Source organism: Hippocampus comes, unplaced genomic scaffold, assembly GCF_001891065.2.
Source record: "Hippocampus comes isolate QL1 unplaced genomic scaffold, H_comes_QL1_v1.1 scaffold85, whole genome shotgun sequence".
In the NCBI taxonomy this organism is placed as follows: domain Eukaryota; kingdom Metazoa; phylum Chordata; class Actinopteri; order Syngnathiformes; family Syngnathidae; genus Hippocampus; species Hippocampus comes.
Genome location: NW_017805540.1, coordinates 2,451,834 through 2,475,682, shown reverse-complemented (window position 1 = coordinate 2,475,682; position 23,849 = coordinate 2,451,834). Strand labels below are relative to the sequence as shown.

The window sequence follows — 23,849 nt, the reverse complement described above, 5'->3', positions numbered from 1 at the left end:
ATATTCTGATTATCCTGTGGTGTTCCCCAATCACATTTCTTAAATATCATCATTAAGAGCAAAAATATGTTTTAAATGTTATTTAAAAATTGTAAAATGCATCATTTAAGTCAGTGTAGTGAAACCAGGAAACGTCTCGAAGCTCTATTCTATGCCGAGCTATGATTGGCCGTTCTATGTTTTGAGAGTATGACTGAATGGGGTACGCACACACCAATTTTGAGTATTGGCATTGGAATGAAAGAGTTAAATTTCAGTCATTATAACAGCAGCACTGCTTGGTCCCAATATCTTATAATAATACCAAGATTTTTGACAAATTGGCATATTTTGGAGGTGAATCCATCCATTCATCCATTTTCCGATCCGCTTGATCCTCACAAGGGTCGCGGGGGGTGCTGGAGCCTATCCCAGCTGTCTTCGGGCAGTAGGCGGGGCACACTCGGAACCGGTTGCCAGCCAATCGCAGGGCACACAGAGACGAACTAATGAATTTATACATTGTGATTTATGGCTCTACAACAAAATAGTTATTTTTTGATGTGAATGTAGATTTGGTATTGGTGTCATACTTTAGAATTCTCCAGTAACTCAAAAGTTAGCACAGAAGTAATGGATTTCACAAAATTTAGAGACAGAAATATGGTTTTACTTTTCACTTGCAACATGTACGATATTACATTCATTTGCCCAACACAAACAACATCCGCACGCTAGCTTACCTTGTGAGTTTGGTACCAATCTGCTGCCTGGACTCCAGCCGCTCCTCATCCGTCTGCACTGGCAGAATGTTCTTCTCCTCCAGCTCCCTCTTCGACGGACGATTGCTCAGCTTGATAGCCAGTGAGTCTTTGCGGAGCACTTTCTGAGCCAGCGTGCCTATAATTCAACATTGCAAGGCCTTGGGTGTGAATACAAATCTAGAAGGTGCCACCAAAAGTAGCACTGGAGAGAAAAAGCTTACGACTAAAGCACTGAATAATGGATGCGTAAACAACATGCGGGAGGGGTACCTGAATGTTTTGAATATTTTACGAAATTGCTTGAAGTGTTCCAGAACATCGATAAGACACATCAGGTCTTGTTGTAAAACTGTCTTTTGTTTCACGACCATACTATTACAAAAGGTGGCCTTCGGAATCCAAGACGCCACATCTCGATTAATCTTTCACTGCAGAGACCAAAAAGTGCCATTCCATAAACCGCTGACTTCCCGCCCCCCCTCCCCACACACAAACGCAGAGAACTCAGGCCCATGTACATTTCTCGCTTGCTAACACATTCACAAAAACACTCCATCTTCCAGAACACAATCTGTCTCAATCTTTCACACCTCATTCTCTTTGCCTCACAGACTGACAGATACACACACACACTTTCTAGATTAGATTTTTGTATTTTACATCAGGAAAATGGTGACATTCACTGTGATGATGGATTTTTGTCATCATAACCCCCCCCCCCCTCCAAAAAAAATTGCACTGCAGACCTGAACAGTTATTGCCCATAAGAGCAGAAAAATGTGCCTCTGTGGGCGAAGGCACAGTTGTGGACACATTTTGGTTATCTGCATTGAAGGTGAAACCACAAATGCATTATGGGAGACATCAGGTGACACGACAAGTCCTGACGGCCTTGATTAGTCGAGCACATGTGTCAAAATAACATGTTGCACTCTGAAATAGTTGGTAATCCTGCTATACCAAAAATGTATCCTTGTCATTTTTATTATTTTATTTATACACTCACCCTCTCTTAAATGAAAGAACAACTACACCCATTACAAGTCCGTGTGGTCTTACCAATGACAGCTAAACCAATCTAAGTCACAACAAATGCACAGAGATCTACAGAGAAATAGCTACCGGTACTGTAGAAAAGGAGTGGCCTGACGTTCGCCTTATTTATATTAAGGTTACTCAACAAAGGCGGATGAAAGGTCTTAAAAACAGGACGGACTCCTTAAAATTAAGGTAGTGAGAAATTCGACAAGTCTTTCTCGACGCCAGTTTAGGAAAAGTCCTGTCACCTCCTGTGACCGCATTAGAGCAGCTGAGGAATAAGGTTTCAACGCATTGTGCGAGAGTTGGCCAGGACTTTCCCGATAGTCCTATCAGTAAGCAGGATATGACAGAGCTTAAAAGTGCTGTATTTTACAATTACAATAATTCAAACAAAAAGCAATACAACTACACAAACAAACCAGGACCACATTGGTAGCCTTGTGAAAGTAGCTAGCTAAGTTTGCTGGCACCATGGATATTAATAAACAGCAAGTCAGGAGCATAACATTAGCAATGTGGCTTCTAGTCTAACAACGGCACACCATTATTTTACAGTACAGGTATGTTGCTCACGTTAAAGCGGGGCAAGTGTGCCAGTTGAATTTTTGAGTTTGACTTTGAGGATGGCCGCATTAATTCAGAGCTTGCGTTTATCTGGGTTAGATTGGGGATTTGGAAACAGAGAAGGGGGAGAAAAAAAAAAGGGTCCATTCTTTTGCAGTTGCCTCAAGGACATTGACTGTATTGACTTTTTAAATGAGAAAAAGTATTTCCAAGTTAAGTAAAGTGTTCTATTTAATTCAATGGCGCCATCAGGAAAGTGTCATGCCCCTAATTGCAGTCAGTCAGTTATGACAATTGTAAATGTAATTTACAGTTCCAACATTGATGATGGCGCAATCCTTTGGTGTGTGGTAAATACCAAATTGGGCCATTCGCCAAATTCCATGATTGTGATGGAAAATAGAACACTAGCTAGTCAGAAAGCAAAGGTTTGTCTGACATAGATCAAGAATGAACTGAGCTGAGTTGTGTTGAGTGTCTTGAGAACATGTCTCTCAACCCATTCACCACATTGAATACAACCAATGCAACCACCATCTGTAGCGTAGCTAGGCTAACAGTTAGCCTAAGTTGTTCTGTTTCTTTGTCAACTACTAGAGCACTTATTTTGATTTCTTTGTATAGTAAAACAAACGCTCGAGAACAGTCAGCAGATTCGCCTTTTTTTCCATGTCACATGTCTGCAGAACACATTTAAAAATCACCATCGCCACTTCTCAACTCACTTGTAAATATGGAGTCGTCGTCGTCTTCATCGTCGTCGTCGACGTCATCCTCATCCTTGTACATGCTCGGCAGATCCTCATAGTCGGACTCGCAGGGCATGTTCTCCTTGTCGTCTTCATAGTCAATGATCACTGACGGCACTTGTCTTCTGTCCTGAGGAGCGCACTGATTGTTGATGTGCAACAAAGAGCTAGGACAGAAGGCAAAATGAGACAACTCCGTGAGTTGCATTTTTTTCTTCAGAATTTCAACCAGTTCCCAAAGTGTCTCGATAAAAGGTTTGAAAATAAAAAGGAATTACTGCACACTTTGTTTTGGCCAGTGTCAAAATACACGGGCCGCATATAATCAGTTTACCGCCATCACTTTTGATACATCCTATTGATTAATAGCTTTATTCGCATCAGCGTTTCATACGATGACCCCCGTTATCACATAATCATTTCCATCTTTCGGACTAATTATACACTATGTCATGACCATTTACATCCTTACATCCCCGCCCAAATGGCTTTTGGCGACAACAAGACGGCAACGTAGGAGCTTACGTAAGATCCAATCAGATATCATGTTGCTTTTCTACAAACAGGAAGATAGTAAGGAGCTCTTGTTAAGGAGCAGCTGATCGCGTTATGTCAAGCCGACTTGCTGCCGGGGACGCCTACGCCGCACACAGTTGTCTCCACACAAACACGAATCAAATAAATCAGGCCACGTTGCACGGTGTTCCCTTGCAGTTTTGATTTTGGACCGGAGCGACCTCATTCAGGTCTGTTTGATGTTAGCAAGCAACCTGACATATCAACACACACAAGTAAACACCTAATAAACAGCATGTGCTTTGCTAATTAAAGTGTCTTTATGCTCTGATTACAGGCAATTCAAGTGGTAAATCCTGCATGCAACATGGGAGACAGTTGGGGATGTGTCACAGTAGCATAATGAGAAAAAAACTCCTGCATAGAATCGAATATCCGAAGGGCATCTAAACGCTGTGTAACATTTAATGTTTGTCAATTCTGTACTGTGACTTGTTAACTTTGGTGAGTTGTTTACATGCGCAAGAGGCAGCTGCGCATGTGGGTCGTTTCACGTCATCAGTCAGTGTAAAAATGGTCATACTAGATATGTAGCTATCATGTGAAATTGATTTGAAAAACTGGACACAGACGCGACCAATTTTTTTGTATCCAAAATATAAATGGAAACTCGGCACTTGGTGTGAGCAGAGTGAATCCAGCCAAGTGTGGGCAGCTAGCCTACATATGGAACCTTATTAGGATTGCGCAAGACGCATCGGAAAAGATGCCAAACGGCTTGAATGACCCCCGGCGTCTGGTGGCGACTTACCTCTCAAACCTCTGCATGGATAGCGCAAGCGTTTTATTGAGCTCCTCGATGATGCGGCTGGGCGCGTGTAAGCTGCCGTACTGCAGTTGCAGAGGATGGCCGTGGCTCTGATGGAGAGCGGACAGCGCGGCTAGCTGCGAGGGCAGAAGGGCGCCATGGTGGCCCGGCATCACCTGGGTGGGGCCGCATTTTTGGGACAGAGCGCTGAGGGGGTTGGGTGATGGAGACGGGGACGTGGTGCAGTCCAGTCCCCCCGGAGGCACGCAGATCATGACTTTCTTGGGCGGGAGTGGAGGTGAGTGCTTTGCCCCGGGCATGCAGGGCAACTTCATTGGCTGGCAAGAATCTGGAGAGGAAGGCAAAAGTTCAAATTAGGCCTTTCATTAACACGCTTTACACTTGTGTTTGAGCAGACAGACACAAACACAACAAATCTTGCGGAGCTCAGACGCACGGTGATGGAATTAGGTCAGCCTAATACCACTTTGCGCTGACTGACAGATTGAATATGACGGCCAAGGCTGACCATGGGAAAATTGAATGAGGGTACGACAATATTGTATTTAGGAAGTGGCTCTCAACTCCAATAGAACAAAGCAAAAACGTATTTCAAGGCCCAATCAAAGGTTCCGGACAACCCTTTCTCCCCAGAGAATTTCACCATCGAGAAAAAGTGTAACGCTGCTTAGTGTTAGAAAAATATGTCTAGTTGTTACGAAAATTCACGTGCACATCTCTACCCACACCCACATCAATCTCTAAAAATATCAAAACGATTCCCTAAATACTTTGGATTTTACGGGCATTTTGCATTTTCCTCATAAAGCAACATTTTAATTACCGGTAGTTTAATTAATTCACATATGAACTCTGACTGATTACTGCCATATTCGCTGGGTTTGATTGTTTTAGATTTGAGGCCAAGAAATTTTTTTTCTTTTTGTAAATACAATTAGTAGTAGTCAGTAACCATCCAGGTATGATCTGGGTTATGTGTTATCTTTTTTTTTTTTTGTGTCACCCTGCTTCAGTAACTAAGATATCCCCAAAATATCACATTTTTAAATCATACCAGTAGTTTAAAACAAAAATGATGAGCTGACCTGTGCTATGGTTTGGGATGCGAGCAAAAGGCTTGGGAGGGAGAGCTGGCGGCTGTTTGTGGTACAGCGGCGGCTTGGCGTGGTTGTCCTGAAGGTCACCTGGGTATGTGACAGACTTCTTGGGGGCTAGGAGCACAGACGACTTGACGGGGGGTTCCTGAGCACAAACTCCGCCGTCCACCGGGTATCGAAAATCACCCGTTGCTGAGCAGAGAGAGGGAAGGAGAAAAAATATATCGATTTTTATTCAATATTACAATCATAAAAATATGTATCGATTAAAATGACTGGTGGCATAATATTCCAACTTTATTCTCTAATCAAATGTATTCTGATAAAATCACAAGATGTTGTACAGTTAGGACCTGTTTCTCATGGAATTGTATTTTTTTTATGTTGTAATATATGGATCAAAAACAAAGTGACAACTATTTTTATGATTATTCGCCGACTTTTCCCCATATTACTATTCAGTGTCATAAAATTGTGACTTTTTTTCAAGGAATACTGCAACTTTATTCTCAGATAGAAGTGTTTTTTTTTTCTCTGCTCACTCTGCAAAATTGTATAATGAAAGATTGTATCAGTCGATATCCTGTGTGAGTCTTAAAAAGTGCACTTTAGAGACCATTTTTATGATTATTCGCCGACTTTTCCCCATATTAGTATTCGGTGTCATAAAATTGTGACTTTTTTTCCAGGAATACTGTAACTTTATTCTCGGATGGAAGTATTTTTTTTCCTCTGCTCACTCTGCAAAATTGTATAATGAAAGACTGTATCAGTCGATATCCTGTGTGAGTCTTGAAAAGTGCACTTGAGAGACTGCTGATTAAGGAAGAGATGAACTCCAAAGAACAGCCAGTTGCCGTCGAGTTTTTTTCTTCTTAAAGGAATCATTTGAAAGTGGAAGGGCCGCGCCATTATGATTATGATACGGTACGAGGCAGCTTACCTTTCTCAAAGATCTCCTTTAGCACTCCCCTCTTGATGAGCTCATCTCGACTCTGTCGCACGGACATCTTCCTCTCCAGTGCTGCGTGAGCGGCGAAGGAAAGAATATTTATTCAATCATGCATTTTCTTTTTTTCTTATCCTCACTGAGCTGCAGCCTAAGAGGAAGCCTAACGTGACCTTGTTGAAACTTTTGAATGCACACGTTTCAGTGTTTCAGCAGCTTGATCCGCAACTGTTCAATGCCGGATTACACGGTCGCACTGTCAAATCAAAGCCAAATGGTAAGCAGAGCTGCAAGGGTTAGCGCAGATTATCTGACAGTGTTACTAGCATCCTGGAAACCGGCAGTTACTCGATTGTTTGGCTAAATTATCAACATGGGCAACATGACTTTGTAACCCTTTCCACACCGTTAGATATCAATTACTTTATTTCTCATCTGCCGTTTCGCTGGCATTTTATTGCATAACTTCATTTTGTTCTTGCATAACTGTCCATTTGTTCCATTTCGGCCATTTCTTGACTGAGCAGGTCTGTGGGGTAATCAGGCTTGGGTGTGGACAGCGAAAATGGGATGAAACATGTCAGAAGCCACAATAAATTCAAGATTTACCAAGGAGACAAGTACTTTTTCCACACAGGATCGGGTAGCTTTTAAATAGTTTGTTTCCCTTAAATAAATCAAATCACACTTTAAAAACTGCATTTCATGTTTAGTTAAGTTTGTCTTATCTTCCCATTTGTTTGGTGATCTTAAACATCAAAGTGGGACAACCATGCAAAACAAATGAGAATTTCATAAGGGGGCAAATACTTTTTCATACTGTATTTGGTGAAGTGCTACCTTCAAGAGGAAAAATAAAAGCTTCATGGAGAGAAAGAGGGGATATGGTTAAAGTAGCCCGTCATGTAAGCACTATTCATCTGCAGTCTGAACGCGGAGGGGAGAACTTCTCCCGCTCTATCATCACTATCTCGTCTTGCTGTGGATTGCAGCTTGATTAACGCACAATCGGAGGAAATTGAGTTGAACACCGTTAAAATGCTGAATGGTGTTGTCGAGATATGAGCATCGGGCCTTGATTAAGAGGCGCGATAAAAGCACAAAACCCCCCAAAAAACTACTCCAACGACACTTTAGTGTGCCGCATAATGCACAAAATGGCCTGTAGCTACTGTGCCCATCTATTTTTAGGCTTCAAAACGTAGAGGCACTTAACATTCTCTGTCAGGAGGGCTTCAGCAAAGATGTTAAGAAATCACATTCCGTGTTTGAAAATCTACCCCGGCATAAAAACCAATTAAGAAAGTGTAATGAGGATGAGCTGCAACACTGTGCACCGTGTGTGCTTCACATATGATCCAGGAGCGCCGGCTAAAATGAATCGTCGCTGTCTTTTCGGAGCATTTGTGACTTCGAAATTAACTCACCCTATGACAGCGTGTATTAAAATAGCATCCAACGTGTGGACAATAAAGAAACGAGGGTGCTGCAGCTACACTCATTTCACAAGAACAAAGGTCGTATTTTCATCGAGTTTAAGTTATTCTTTCAGATCAAGCAGGATGGACATAGTAGAAGTGGGGCAATTCATTATTTGATCCCGTGCTGAATTTATAATTCATTCATTCATTTTCTGATCCGCTTTATCCTCACAAGGGTCGCGGGGGGTGCTGGAGCCTATCCCAGCCATCTTCGGGCAGTAGGCAGGGGACACCCTGAACCAGTTGCCAGCCAATTGCAGGGCGCTGAATTTATAAGTTGCAATAAAATGATCGAGGCGGCCCGGTGATCCAGTGGTTTTTTATAGTTGCTCTTTGTTGCCAAGAAAACTGTTGGTAACACATCGCACCGTGACGGACTGAAACCCTACAATGGCCATGAGGTGTCCCCCAAAAAGACGGCAAAAGTACAGGCCTGCCTGAAATATTCCACCGAACATTTAAACAACTCAAAATATATCAGGCACCATTATATTCCAAAGTGGAAAAAACACACACAAAAAAATGCTGATCGATTCGAGCTCATGAAGGGAGAATGATCATGAAAAAGGTGACTCAGCGGCCTCGAATGACACCACAGGAACTTTTTCATTCTATGAGAATTTCATCAATTGTGTAGAATCGGAAAAAAATGAAGACAAACTAGTGAGTGAACTAACTTGGATGCAGCCAGCAGATGTGCTGTCAAATTCAATCTCGAACAAAGTTGCTTTTGAAAGAAGTACGGTCAGCCATGGGGAATTGAGCTCTATTCCCGCTTAACACAACAGGTGGTGTTATTGTGCTCACTGCCATCGAAGCAGGTGATTCCACCTGCTTCGCTATCCATTCAGTTAACCTTTATTTCCCACCGGGTCAAGGTCAAAAACGTAATCAAATGCCATCATCGAACAGCAGCAAAGCATTCCCAGCACCTGTGGAACACCCCGGTTTACGTTTACCCAAGTATAAACCAGCAGGGGCAGAGTGAGAGAAAGCCTGACTAAAAAGGTCAACACATAACGGCCGGTGCTGCCATAAACTCAGGGATTATAGTTCAGTTGCATCCAATATGAAAAGTACACAAAGCTTTATGTGACATAACGGCTAGGCGACAGGATGTGCGCGGTTACGCAACGCCATTAAGTCAAAAGCCTTAATGAGGATTCCTGTGTCTTTGAGATTCGACAATCATCGTGTTGTTTGGCAGACATCCCCATCCCGTTTTGTGCGAGCCGGAGCTACTCAGCCCAAAACAAATGCATTGGTAGAGGCTTAGACTTAGAATTGCAGGCGATTTCATCAGAAAAGTCCAAAGAGCACAAAAAAAGACATTCAGTGCAAATAATGACATACTGTAAAACCACTGCAATAGATTGCCTCGAGTCACACGTCATTACAAAATTACTCACACTAGACCATTTGAAAGGTGCGCGATTTCACCCTCCCCCTCCTATCCTCCCGCTGCGGATTGCTTCTCGTCGTTGTTTCTTTCTACTGTGCAAGGTAATTGAATAACTGACGCCTACACTGCCTTTGTGTGACAGTCCCGAAGCCTGCAATGACCTGTTTTTGACCCTGTGGATTATAACCAAGTCCTTTTGTTGATTTCGATTATGAGAGACGACAGTTATCATCAATAACTGGCAAGGAATGATCGCTTTACAGTGATTGTATGACAAATCGAGGCTGTGCATACATGCCTTTGTATGACTGCTTTTTTTTTTAAACAAAGACAGGTAACAATAATTGGCAAGGAATGCTCATATAACGGTAACTTCGTGGAAAAATGCTGTGCGCGCACGCACACACACGCACACACACGCACGCGCACACACTATGGAGCGTTTCATGGACTTCGGAGTAATGAATTTTTCAGACTATAAATCGCACCGGAGTATAAGTACAGTGGTTCCTCTACTCAGGAACGTCTCTTCATACGAAATTTTCAGGTTACGAAACGCCTCAACAGTAAAATATTGCTTCTTGTTACGAAAGAAATTTCAAGATATGAAAGGTAAAAATACAGTATGGGCTGCTAATCGCAGCGCCGAGTTTCCTGATCGCAACATACTTGTAGCTGCTCTACCCTTGGCTATTACTGAGCATCATCCTGACATCCCATTGGCTAAGAGGGAACTCTACCGAATGTGTCTGTGTGTGTAGATAGATAAATAGTTAGATATGTGTCTATACAGAGTCCACGTCATTCGCTCCTCGATAGGTTTACGTAAATGTGAATCACCCAGAAAAAGTGTTCACCAGTCCGGCGATCGCTCACGATGCTGATTTTTGCTTTGGACATTTTCGAAGGATTCTTAAAAGCCAACAAAAGCAAATGTCCTCGGATCAGTTCTTTACAAAACACCAGACAAAAACCACTTCTGAGAGAGAACGTGAACAAAAGAGCAAAAAACGATGAGGACGCAGTGAAAAGTTAAATGACGATTTTTATTCTTTACTCAAGTTGTTTTTTACATGATGCACAACTCTTATTGTGCAATAATCTAATTGTAAAATGCATTTGTTCATATTTTAATGTATTTTTATGCTTTAGGAAACATTTATGTCTGAATTTTGGGGGGGCTTGGAACGGATTAGGGCCTTTACATGGAAAACGCGTCTCTACTTACAAAATTTTCTAGTTAAAAAATGTCTTCCAGAACCAATTAATATCGTAAGTAGAGACACCGCTGCATCATGACGATGGAGAAAAAAAAAAAAAAGTCACCCTGGACTTTTTTGCAGACATTTTACAAAAACCAAGACCAAGAACAATAGAGTTTGGACTTGGTCCCAAAATCCCCACTCCCGAATCATGTGTGTGTTCAGAAATACGCTACAAGCGCACACTGCTTCACTCCAACTATTCAGAAACTCAGAGCATTGTTTAAATGTGCCGTTTGATTATTCAGGGTGCCCCAAAAGAAAAGTGCCAGAGTCAGTCAGACAGTAGCAGGAAAGGAAACAGTTCAAGCATGGATTTTCATCGTTGCTCTCATTATTACTAATATGAAAGGTGGCGCTGATCAAGAATAATTAGCAAAGATGTAAAGCTAAAGCCAACTGATGTGCTATAAACGTCTCAGTGCTAAAGGCACGTGCAAGTAGAATGGTGCTAATCAGGAAAAAGCCTTAAAATAAAGTTCTATTTTAGGACAGCCCTGTGTTGAGTTGGAAGGGCCCGAGTAGCCACTCAATCTGCAGCGCGAGATGAAAAGATTAGGCGCTCATCAGAGACTCGGCTCAGGGCATATTAAATCAGACTGGCATATCTGAGCTCTGCCTGTATTGATCTGAGAATGCTTCACTTCCACTGCGAAGTGACCCAGATAGTCGGAACACGTCCTACCAAAGCCCAGAGGCTCAACGCTGATTTTTTTTCTCTTTTTTTTTTTTTTTTGTTCCTGAGGCAATCCTGTAAGCTTGAAAAAGAGAGTATTAAAATTTTCATGGGGACTTATCAATGAAGAGCTCGGGCATTAACGGAAAAAACATCAGAGGCTTGGCTAAAACTCAATGAGACTCATACACTGGGCTTTAAATCTGTATTTGGGCCTTACACACGCGCACATAAAAGCATAGTCATGCATGTATCAAATATTCTGAATTAGATGTGATGCATGCAGCTCTAGCCAATGAGCATGTACTGTAGTTCAATCACACCACGGCAACGAAAAGTTGAGATTAATTATTAGTGGTGGTAGTGGCAGTTCATTATGGTGCCAATACAGAAAAGTTGCACATTGAAAAGTATAGCTCCACTTTTGGACATTACGGTCCGCTTGCAGTGAGCACAAATGCAGCAGGGCCCCATCAGGTCGAGAAGATGGAGCTATGACGAAAAATGAAGTCTGCTACGATGTAATGAGTGTAATTCAGGATGGGCAAAAAAAATTGTAGTTCTCATGCAGACCCGGGATAGGCATTCCACTAAAATCTCCTTTGTATATCAATTGGGAAAACTACTAAAATATTCTTTGAAATATGTTGACCAGAGGAGTTGTGCCGAATCAGCGGGAGTTAAGGTGGATTGAGCTCAACTTGTATTGTGTCTATCCAAATTGGTGGCACAAAAACATGCTAAGAGTGTTTAGAATTAAAATCATATTGATGATTATTTCATGGAAGGCATCCTGTTCTACTTGAGGATAAACTAGAAAGAATAAACATTTCTGATGCAAACTAGTGCACTTCATTTTACCTCAATTGCATCAAGATACAACTGATCAATTGTCCACCACCGATCAATTCTTAATTGGGTATTTATTCATTGCTTACGCCACCCGAGTGCTCAACGTGACAGAACCAAATAAGTAATTTGTATGTTTGTTGAAGAAAAGTGCACCTAATCATGTATGGGATCAGAAATGCGTCATCCGTTTTCCTTCAAATAAGGTCAACGTGGCGATGTTGCCAACTATCTCAGCGTTGACTGATTGCATGCGGCAAATGTGCCATTTACCGAAAGCACGCCGATCAATTTGAACGGGGTTCAAAAGGTCCATCAGAGTCAATACTCCTCACTGAATGAGAGCACTCGGGATTACCTCCTCCCAATACCACTGCTTTCTGTTGTGTTTTAAAATATCATTTTGGCCTCAAATCAAAATGCGAATAAAATGGAAAATACGGCAGACGATTGTTCCATGACTCTCAACCCCAAACGGTTCCAAAAATATGGGACACCTTTACGTGAAATGAACAAATGGTGAGATCACAGCCAGAATAGCAATGATGTCATGGCATCATAAAACGTTCCGAGCACTTAATGGCATCCACGCAGACTAGTCTGACATCATCCAACTCCGAAGGGGGCATATCTGCTTGCTAGCCAGGGGGACGGCAAGGTGAGCTGACGCAGATACTTAATTCATCCCCAAGGAAATGTTGTGACCATTAATGGGTTGTGACAATTTGCTTGAATAAAACGAACAGTTTCCTGTTGATTACTGCTCCGTTCGAGTGATCTCACTGGCTTAGAGAAAGCGCTTTTCAAGCATTTACACAATTTATGAGGGAAGAGCATTTTTGAGTTTTGTTCTATACTTTTCAAAACAGTTGAAGTGCGCATGCAATCCACAGCTACCGCAAATCAAAACAATATCGCAAGAACAATAGCAGCCAAGTGGATTAGTTGAAGAGCGACCTTTATGTCGAACAAAACAGGTGCTAAATAAATATATACAAAAATGAAAAGAGCTTTTTGGTTCCATGGAGCATCTATTGCCTTGTTATGTTGTCCAGTGACACTTGTGAGGAGACGCTGCAATATAGACTGAATGTAAACAATACGATAATACATACAGTAGATACGTTTCGGGACACGTAAAGCTGATCTCTTATTCAAATTTGCTTTTGACCAGTGTTATCTTTGTAACAAAGGAACAATTTTTTATCAATTACTCCGTGGGGAGCAGCTTCATCCTTATGCAAAAATGTGTTGAAATAAAGGCCTTTTAAATAAAGGCTTGGTGCGCAGAAATTCACACACACAAAAAAAAAAAATAAAACGAAGAAATCCTGGACAAATGCATGAAAGTGTGTCCACTGCATGAACAGAGGTCCTGCCTAAATGTGGTGCCTTCTGAAATAAATGCCTCTTCCCCAGTTAGACGTCTCATTTTAACGATAGCAGCCATGACAATCCTTTATCAACGACTGCTTAACTTTGTAACACAACACATCTCAGTCAACCAATCAACAGATGGCAGCATGTCCAACGCCACAAGTAACAAACAAGTAAAGGGCCTCCTGTCGAGCAATAAATGCTTGTGTGCAGAAAGCCACAAGAGAAATGAAACATACTGTATGTCTTCAAGCAGAAGGCTCGGCTCTAAGACACAATCCGCCTCAAGAAGTAAGATCCATTTGAATTAACACCTCTCCACAAATAGATACTTTCAATTTAATACATTTAATTTAAAGTGCCTGACGTGCGGAAAGCCACAAGAAATAGGCTGCTTAGCATACGTCCTAAAATAGCAGGCTGTGCAATATTCAACGCCATGCCTAATTCGTCAACAGGAGTGTGTACTTGAATGAAAGCCTGTACCCAAATAGCCAGATCAGTTATGTACCTGAGGTCAGAAATTTCCCCGATAAGACCGAACAATTCTCCATCAATCAGCAGACATCATGTCTAACGCCATTCCAGCACAAGCATTTCTGCAAATCAAGTCCTGATCTCAAATAGATGCCTCCTTCCAATAAATGCCTTGTGCACAGAAACCAAAAGCAAAATCAAACAGACTACCGGTAGTTACTTTTAATTCTCAGAAAAAAAAAAAAAATTCATTGTAAAATGTAAGTCAACTAAACAATGGACAGAATTTGGTCCACCTTCCCCTCAACAAGTCCTCATCTCAAATAGATACCTTCTTTTCTCCTTCCCTCTTAAAAACGCAGAAGTAACAATTCTCGATCAACCACTGAATGAGCAGCACCACATCAAGCATCCTCTCTCACAATTTATAACATCTAAAAAGGCCTCCGCTCAAATAAATACCTCCTGTAAATAAACGCTGTCAAAACTGTGTCTTGGATCCAAACGTTGTACTTTTGCATGTTCCCAATGCTGCAGAACAGCAACCAAAGACAAAAATAAACACTGAATGTCCTTTTTTTTAATTCATTAGTCCTTTTGAGCACATCTTCAGGGAACTAAGTAAACCAGAACATCCTGTCCTGTGGAGACAAGATTCAGCTCTGTTTGTCTCTTGCGTTCCCAACCTGAGAAGATGCAGTCTGACAAAAGAACCTCCCTGCCATCAACGGACTGACAGTAGAAATCGGGGATGCGTCAGAACCGACAAATTACATCCCGGCCACATTCGACACGAAACCAGCTCCTTCACGTGAGTGGTGTGCCAGATGGGAAAGAAATTCAAAAAGGATGCTTGAAAATGCCAAACAATTTCATCTTCTAGCAGCCTCTAGACTGCAATTTAATAATTTTTTTAAACGCCCCCCCCCGCCCCCCCGCTCTCCCTGCTCCCTTAACTACAGCCAAAGAAAAACGATAGAATTAGCTAAAATTACACAAAAAATTAGCACGAAACTTTGCGGAGAGCAACACTGAGTCTCAACCCATTAGAATCCCCCCCGCCCCAGAATTCATATGGTACAGTCCTGTTCATCTAATCCCAACGTCTTTATCCATTGATGATAAAGTAGCCTACTAATATAAGAACGGATGGCCAAATAACAGAAAGAATTGGTTATGGACATTTTTTTTCTTGTTTTTATCATTTTAGACTGCATGCAAACATTTTACGTTCTCAATGGTTGACAATTTAGCTTGCTGGCAAACGAATAAACAAAAATGACAGTTGCGAAAATTTTCTTATTTTGTCAATTCAGTTACATTAGAATAGTTTCCACAGGCCAACACAAACATAGCACTTCAAAGACCCCCCCCCCCACCCACCTTTTAACAATATGTATGGCTGAGCCCTTTGACTGCCTCTCAAGAGTCACCTACTTTGGCTTCCCAATATGCTCAAAGCTAGTACTGTATTAGCAAACAAGGTACCATTAAGGTGCATCCCAAAACAAGATCATAAAATCACAACTTTTTAACTAAACTCAGACAGGACACAGATCTTCATCTTTTCCATTTGCATGTTGCTTTATAATTAAGTTAATCTTACTTTTTGCACAAATTACAAAAATGGTTGGTGGTGGTGATGTGTGCCTGTTCAAAATGAACATGAGATCACGAAACATACCGGCTGAAGTCTGCTTGAACTTGTCGCTCTTCTTCTTCCTCCATTTCCAGGGCTTGAGGAGGCGTCCTAGCGTGGCAAACCTGCTCCGACATCGGATGGGCGGTGTGTGGGCGCCGGAGACTAAGGACTCGGATCGCATCACGGCCAGCCTCTCGACCTCCTCGGCTGCCAGGGAGCAAACGATAGACAAGGAAAGCTTAGATGAGGCTGCAAAGGTGACGCTATCGGTGCCAAAAGAGTGAGCAGTGGATGCAGCACTTAAGCTCACTACAGTCCAAGCAGCATGAATCTGGGCCAAGCCGCCTCCAGAATTCTGAAGTAACAGAGGAGCATGAAAAACAATTCTCCAAAACAGGCTGCATGAAGACAAAAAACACCTTCTCTTTGAGCCCCCCCCCCCCCAATTGACAAATTATTATTTTAATATAAAACTCTTCCCCCCCCCCAATTGACAAATTTTTGTTTTAATATAAAACTCTAACATTAAATTTGGGGGAAACCTGCCATGTTTTTTTCAGATGGTGGTAATTTTTGGACACATCAGTATGTCAGACATACTCTGAACTGCCAAACAGGATATGCTGCAAGTGTTTTAGATAAATCTGCCAATAAACTCTTAGCAGGCTCAACTGCGCATCGTCAAGAGGAACTCTTGCTGAGCTTCATTCAATATTAAAAAGACAACACCCTTAAGAGTGCCGTGTTTGGTTACGCATCAAAAACTTGTTTCATTACACCTCCAAGTCACAACAAAGTTGTCGAATCCGAAGGGCATTAAACAGCTCCCTATAGTAAACAGACAACCCACGGTACACTCAAAAGCATGATTGAACGTGAAAGCTATTAAATCTTAATTCACAGTCAGGCCCCCTCGTACCTGTCCGGCCTTCTACTACCTATACAGTTGTTCCCGCACCCTCCGCTCGTCAAATGCAAACCTCGACATCCCCATGGCTAAGCACAAAACCGGGGGATGACCGAGCCTTCTCTGTGGCCAACCTCACTCTTTGGAACTCTCTATCTACCTCAACACATCCGTAACTTCCCATCCATCAAATCATTTCTCAAAACTCACCTGTTCCGAAATGTATCTTTCAATCTGTGTTACTCATTTCTTGATTTTGTTTCTCTTTTCTTGACATTTGTGAGTTTTGAAATGTGTGTATATTTTTGCTTTTGTATATTTTTATCCTGTATTTCTTAATTCTTGCTGTAAAGTGTCTTTGAGTACTGTGTATTGTTAAATCTGGCAGTTTTGTAGGACTGATCAACAAGCACTCCAACTACTGGAGCTCGCATATTGCTGTCTCGTTCGTCACTGAATTATGTCGGTCGTTCAGCTAAGCATTAGCAACCGAGATGGCAGAGCATAGAACGTCCAGATGTTCACATGATGATTATTTGCGCCATATTGCAGTTCATTTACAATAGTACACACGACATCTTTGACACTGGCCTGTCTCTACATGGTTAGATAGTTTGGTCTTCTGTGCTAGCATCTAAGGATTTTTTTTCTTAGCATTAGCAACCAAGATGGCGGGGACCACCAACACATTTACTCCAGTATTGATTTCTTTTAAGCGCAATTGACTGAAGGTCATCTTCCCACTCCCCGCATCATAAATAAAACCATTACACTTGTTTAAAATGTCGTTCAAATTGGATAATACCATTGGTGCCCCCTTGCACTCCACACAGCATGAAAAGCAACACCTACACTTATAGAATCCATGTTAGCTTTAATTTAACATTTTCCCATGGAATTTTATCAGAGCGGTAATCTCTATCAACACCACCAACTGGAGTGCTCCGCCACTATTTGGGGATACAGTAATCTCTCGAAAATTACGGGGGTTACGTTCCAGAAAGAACCCGCAAGAAGTGAAATCTGTGAAATACTCAACTTATTTTTTTTTTTACAATTATTTCGTAGAGCACAATACTGTATTGAATGAAACCAAATATTATACCTTTTTTCAGGCCTAATTATTTTCAAAAAATAAAATCTGAATGTTTTCTTATGAACATTTGACAGTTTCTAGACATACTGTATGGAATGTTTCATCGACATTGTCGGTTTTGTCATGGGAGAAATTCTGACAAGCTATACAACGATGAGGCACAGAGCCTGTTGACATGAGCCGACAGTCCCTTAACCAATCAGCATGCAAAACAACGTGAAACCGCAAAGCCGTGAATGATGAACCGTGTTATCACGAGGGATTACTGTATACCGCCAATAGTGAAAATCTGCAAGCAATTGATCCCTCCTGCCCCTTAAAAAGAGTTGTCATGGCTTATAGCCATAAGATGGTGGTAAAATAACTTATGTGCAACTGAAATTCCTCAACTCACTTCAACATGCTTTCCTGACACCAAGATGCCTCTAGATGGGAATATTGTTTTGTTTTGGCCTGGCCACAAAATCAGCGAATAGGTGAATTTTCAAGCACATAACAGATTCCCACACAGGACCGATTCCCACACAAATATCTGCCAATCGGCGAATTTGTAAAAATGTGAGGGTTTACTGCATACAAGCGATGAGAAAGTACATTTTCCATTAACAGTGATGCTTCAAGGTAAAATGAAATCCTCAAACAAACAAAATGGAAAACGCTGACATGACCTGCTGCGTCAACTGTGAACGCGCGCGGCGACCTCTAGCCAAGTGTGAAATGCGCGCCAAGGTCAGCACATCAGTCGACATGATTACCCTCAACAGCGGGCCAGTGGCTCATTGTAATTACGTCAGAGTCGCTCCCATGGTGTTTGCCAACACAAACGTATCACTTCAGAGGCATGTCAGCCACTACCAGCCTGAGGTGTTGTGGGACAAGACAACGTAATGCACAGGGCGCGCAGCCCACTACTTGACTGGTCAACTGTCTCACAGCAAATATCGGGAGACCAAACCCCAACGTCACAATACCTGATAAATAACACCGTGGTCAATGTTGAGTGAATCCAGGTGGAATTCAAACAACGTCATTAAAAAGCTTTGACAAAGACAGGAAAGAAGTGATTTACACACAGGAGCCTTCAACATCTAACCAGCGCCAAATCAATTAATTGGGTTTAAAAAAAAAAATAGCACTATCAGCAATGAGTTCATTGTGTGACAACAAACTGTGAAAATATGATGTTGCTGTGACAAAAAAAATAACTAGAAAACTATAAAAAGACATATTAAAAGCTATAATTGACTATTTACAAAATATGTAGCATAATGAAAGAAACGTACATAAAAACACGAATGTAAACAAAATTTAAAACTTAAAAATCTTAAGGATATAATCTAAAAAAATGAGATGATTTTGAAAAACTATATAAAAAGAAAGTTAAAATGTATGATTTAAGAAAATAAAGACCTAATGATGAAATGCGCACAATGGACAATTTTTAAAATAATTTACTGTAGTAATACTAGACTAAAAAAATACACATGACAAAATTGTGGTTAATCTATAAAAAATTTAAAATATCCTGAGAATTTGTCTCATTAATGTTACATAAAATATGAAAGTAAAAACACTTTTAAATAATGCATTAAAAAAAGTGATTCCACTCATCCAAAATATGAAAATAAAAACACTTTTAAATATTACATTAAAAAAAGTGATTGCACTCATCGAAATGGAGCAAAAAAAAATGCCACTTTTTTTTTTTTTTTTAAATGGTGGGTGGTCCTTTTTGGACTACTCGCTAAGTCAACAACAACCAACATAATGATAACTATGACAGTATTAAAAAAAAAACCAATCATTCCTTTGCATCAAATGAGGGCTGAGAGATGATGTCATGAGACTCAAGTAGAAATGGCTTGAAGGAGCCTTGTAATCAATACAAGCTTCTCTCACCATGTCATTCTTTCTTTCTTTTTGTATGTGTGTTTTGTTTAACGTAATCCAGTTGTTGCAGGTCAGCATATAACCAAATCGGAAGTTGTAAAGGGTGCACATGCTTTCATGGCCTGAACGCGTGTTGCACAGCGATGAAGACGACGTTGGTGATGTGCGTATCCGGTATGGAGGTGCCGCAGGCAGGCAGCCCCCCCCCCCCACCCCCTTTGGGTGCACGCGCGACGCCGGCCCACTCACCCACCCACTCACCCACTCACTCACCGTCCTGCGTGTCATTCCCGCGGCTGCAGTTGCTGCAAATGTGCTTGATTTCCTTGCCAATATGGCAGTGGATGGCGAAGGGCGTGTTGTTGTTGTTGTTGTAGTGCGCGTCGGTCCCGTGCTGGCCCTTCTTGCCGCCCAGGGTCATGATTTTAGCGAGGCTGAACGCGTTTTTCTTGGGTTTTTCCGCGGCCAGGGCTACGGCCGGGGGGGCGGGCGCCGCGCCGTGCCGGGCGAGCCACCAGGTACCGTGCATGGCGGTGGGCGGGGGCTCCACGCTCGGGTAGTGAGCAGTCCTGAACATTTTCGCTCCGGTCCTGCTTGAGGCAACGTGGAGTGACTGGACGACGGACGATGCAGAGCTGCAGTCTGCGGTCGTCTTTCGTGGCTAATCCACCATCGGGGAGCAGAGCAGTACGCACGCCCCGATTGGTTGAGCTGTGCGCACCTCTAATAGGCGAGCGCTGGCAGGGGAGTTTATTATGCCTGGTCACGTGACAAACGCGCAAGCGCACGCTGACAGTCAAAGTTGCACAGAGGACAGCTTGGACGACAATTAGGCCAATCAAAACGGTTGATAAATCATTTCTATTTTATTATTGATTGGAAAGTCACCAGAATGGCTGCTGATCGCAAGCCGTGCAAGGAAAAGTGAAAAACCGCGCATTCTTATTACCCCACCAGCCCACAATTCAGTTTTGTTCACCTACAGTAACACAACTTAAAACACTACAATTATGTGACCAGGTCCAAGATGGACACCTCTCAAGTACACTGCTCGTGGAACCATAACAATCCATAAATAAATTGAAACACACACACACACACACACACACACACACACACACACACACACACACACACACACACACACACACACAACAAAACTGGCCCAGATTAGCATTAAACTGTTTTAGTGAGTTAATGACCTCCACACCAAGGTGAACCCAGTTCTCAATCACTGTGTTCTACGAGCAACTGGCCCACATGTGCGCTACTGACCCACTTCTAACACAGCCACACACATCAGACCCACATGGATACTAATAGATCTTATGTTCATATTTAATATGGATAATAATAGAAAAAAATACTTTGATGTTTTAACAGGCAAAACAGCTATCTTTAGCAATGTCTCCACGCACCACATGCACACAGCAAAGTGAAATGCTTCCCAACTAAAGTGGTGCGACACACTAGCGTGCCGCAACAGATGGTCAATGGTGCAACAGAGAATGATCAAATTTGACTTACATTTCTAGATTTTTTTTTAAATTACATGCACGCACATCCATTCATGTCAAGTAACTCATAACACAGACTGACTAAAATTTAGTCACTAAACAGCCAGCCCTGTCCTCAGTAAACAGCAGCCAAATCAACAGACATTCACTGACTCCAACAGATTAGGCGCCACCTTTTCAAGCCACGCACATTGAAAATCACAAATACTTCAGTGTCGAAAGTAGGGATGATAACCCCAAGTTGACAAAAATGCTTGTATTGGTATGATGCTTAAAACATTTCTAAAAATGTATCCAACATGTCCTAAAGTAAAATAAAGTAAAACTACTCAAGCCATACTGTCAGTTGACCGTGTTTTATAGGTATTCTGACTGCAAATACAGGAATTGTATTTGGAATTTGTATTTATGGTAGTATCTCCTTAGGAAATATTACTCGGGCATGTGATTTATAGTTAGTTACTTGTAATGCCAAAATTGTACTGATCAGTGATGCTTTGCTTTGTCCCAGTCAGTATCATTTCTGGTTCTTTGTTTCTCATCACACTTGTGTATGGTATGTTTACATGCACTGTAGCTGATGTCCAAGTTCTGGAAATTAGCAAAATTTGATCAAAAGGGATCATCCGCAATTAAGCAACAGAGCCACTGACACTGCAATGCCTCACTTATTTATGAATAGCAAAAGGGACAACAGACATGAATGTAATGCTTGCAGAGTAACAAACAAGCGCCCGGGGGGCAGACTCATTCAAATCGAAGCCCAGAGAAGCAGTTTCGGGAGCTTGATCAGCACTTCAAATAGCTCAGCCTCAAATGAGAGGCACATTAAACATTCCCAAGAGGCCTCGGTGTTACTTCATCAGCAGTTAGCGCAATTGTGGGTAATTGTTAACATAGGTATCAACATTGGGAGAGATCAGACACTGGTCATGTTTCTAGCAAAATGAAGAAAAGTGTCATGATAACCTTAAACTGAAGAGGTGTCTGTCCAGATATTTCGAATTCCTTTCACATTCCTAAAACAGAGTTCATTAAAGTCTACATTGTCTATAGATGTGAAGGTGAGTGGCACTGTGAGTACTTGCTTGACTCGACTGCGATCGGCTGCAGGATGTACCCCACGACTCACCCAAAATCAGCTGCTATGGGCTCCAACCCACCCGTAACCCTCATGAAGACAAGTGCAATAGAAAATGTTTGGCCCTTGAACTGAAAAATTTTAATTGACACAGGAAACACGAGTGCACTTAAGTCTGACGTTTTCCAACTGGTTTGAATTGGCTTCCATTGTCGTGGTGCAGGTTTTAGTCGAGAAAAAAAAAAGTTGTGACCAGCCAGCCTGTCACTACAAATCTGTTGTTCCTTCTGTCCGTATCGCCCTGTCCCTACCCATCTGTCATTCTCACCCTGTATTCCTCCACACTATGTGCTGCTTTGTTTACACTATATACTTGAACAATTTATCCACTACCCGAACCATCATTCATCCATTTTCTGTTGCAAGTAATCCTCATTGAGGCCGATCCCAACTGAGTTTATGCACCAGGCGTTGTACACGAGACAGATCGCTCACTGATCGTCGGGCACATACAGGTATAGACAAACAAGCATTCACACCCATGGACGATTTTAAACTACCGGTACATTTAACCTAATATTGAAAAATTCATCTTTTTGCAATGTAGGAGGAAGCTGATGCCGAGGTTCTAACCTCAAAACTCAAAATTGTTAGCAGACGTGCTAGCAACTAGCATCATGTTGCCTATTCTGACCTGAACCTGTATGTGATCATCCATCCATCCATTATTCAAGCTGCTTATCCTCAGGGGCATGCCGGGGCCTAGCTTAGCCAATTTTTCAATTAGGACAATTTTAGAGTGTTCCATGAACATGCAACACTGTAAATCTGTAAGTGTTAACTTTTCAAACGTTCACTTCGACAACATTCCTAGGAAATCACATTGTTCCATCTCTGGTAAGCTCTTTTTAGAGCAGGTCCTTTGTTTTGGGGGGCTAGCTGGAGCCCACCGCACCGTGTTTGTGACAAAAAGTGTAATGTTTATGTTATGTAATCGTTATATACACTACTTGAAATTGGGTTCTCATTGCAGTTTAAAAGATGTTTATGTTATGTAATCGTTATATACACTACTTGAAATTGGGTTCTCATTGCGGTTTAAAAGATGAATATCATCAATTGCTTCAAGAGAAGACCAAACTCATGCAGTTGCATTGTACTGCATCAGTTAACGCTCACTCCAAACAGTACCCTTTACAATACTTCCACCTAGCGGACATATTAGTAACTTCAACAAACTGACAAATACTGTATATTCTTGACGCCCAAGTTTGTGTACGTTTACATTCCACTGTTACTATTTTAATACATTTTCGAGTTATTTGTTATTCTTTCTTTTTTTGATTTTTTTTAGGTCATTTTTTTTACATTTTCGGTAAGGTTACAAAGTAAATAACAGTTTCCCTGCAGTTGCCCTGTTTACAGTTGTTAAACTACTGATACAGCTCAGCTCAATTACCGTGTTCTCTGTTTTCAAAGCTGTGTGACAAAATGACAAATAAATACGTTGCAAATATTAAACACAAATGTTTGACCTCCTTCACTGCTAAAGTAATGACTTGAAGCAAATTATAATAGTTTTAGGTCATTTAGTCACACTTGGATGAATGGGTCAATTTTGACCCATGTGTGTAAACGTCATGTAATAATATAAAAACTATTTTTGTTCACAAACTATGAAAGGAAGAATGGAAATAATGATCA

General features: G+C 41.6%; 1 protein-coding gene across 4 annotated transcripts in view; it reads right to left on the bottom strand.

Moving 5' to 3' along the window:
• Window positions 1-23,849, bottom strand: part of LOC109521236 (phosphatase and actin regulator 1-like) — a 44,006-nt gene that overhangs the window by 13,059 nt on the left and 7,098 nt on the right. For 3 of the 4 annotated variants that reach the window (XM_019878943.1, XM_019878945.1, XM_019878944.1), the window contains exons 2-7: window positions 15,697-15,861; window positions 6,483-6,563; window positions 5,528-5,731; window positions 4,425-4,770; window positions 3,074-3,264; window positions 723-879 (exon numbers count right to left, since the gene is read on the bottom strand). In XM_019878943.1, the coding sequence (XP_019734502.1) occupies window positions 723-879; window positions 3,074-3,264; window positions 4,425-4,770; window positions 5,528-5,731; window positions 6,483-6,563; window positions 15,697-15,861 (1,144 nt within the window). Of the gene's footprint in view, window positions 1-722; window positions 880-3,073; window positions 3,265-4,424; window positions 4,771-5,527; window positions 5,732-6,482; window positions 6,564-15,696; window positions 15,862-19,820; window positions 20,267-23,849 lie in introns of those variants that run through there. The other variant, XM_019878942.1, reaches the window with a different exon arrangement.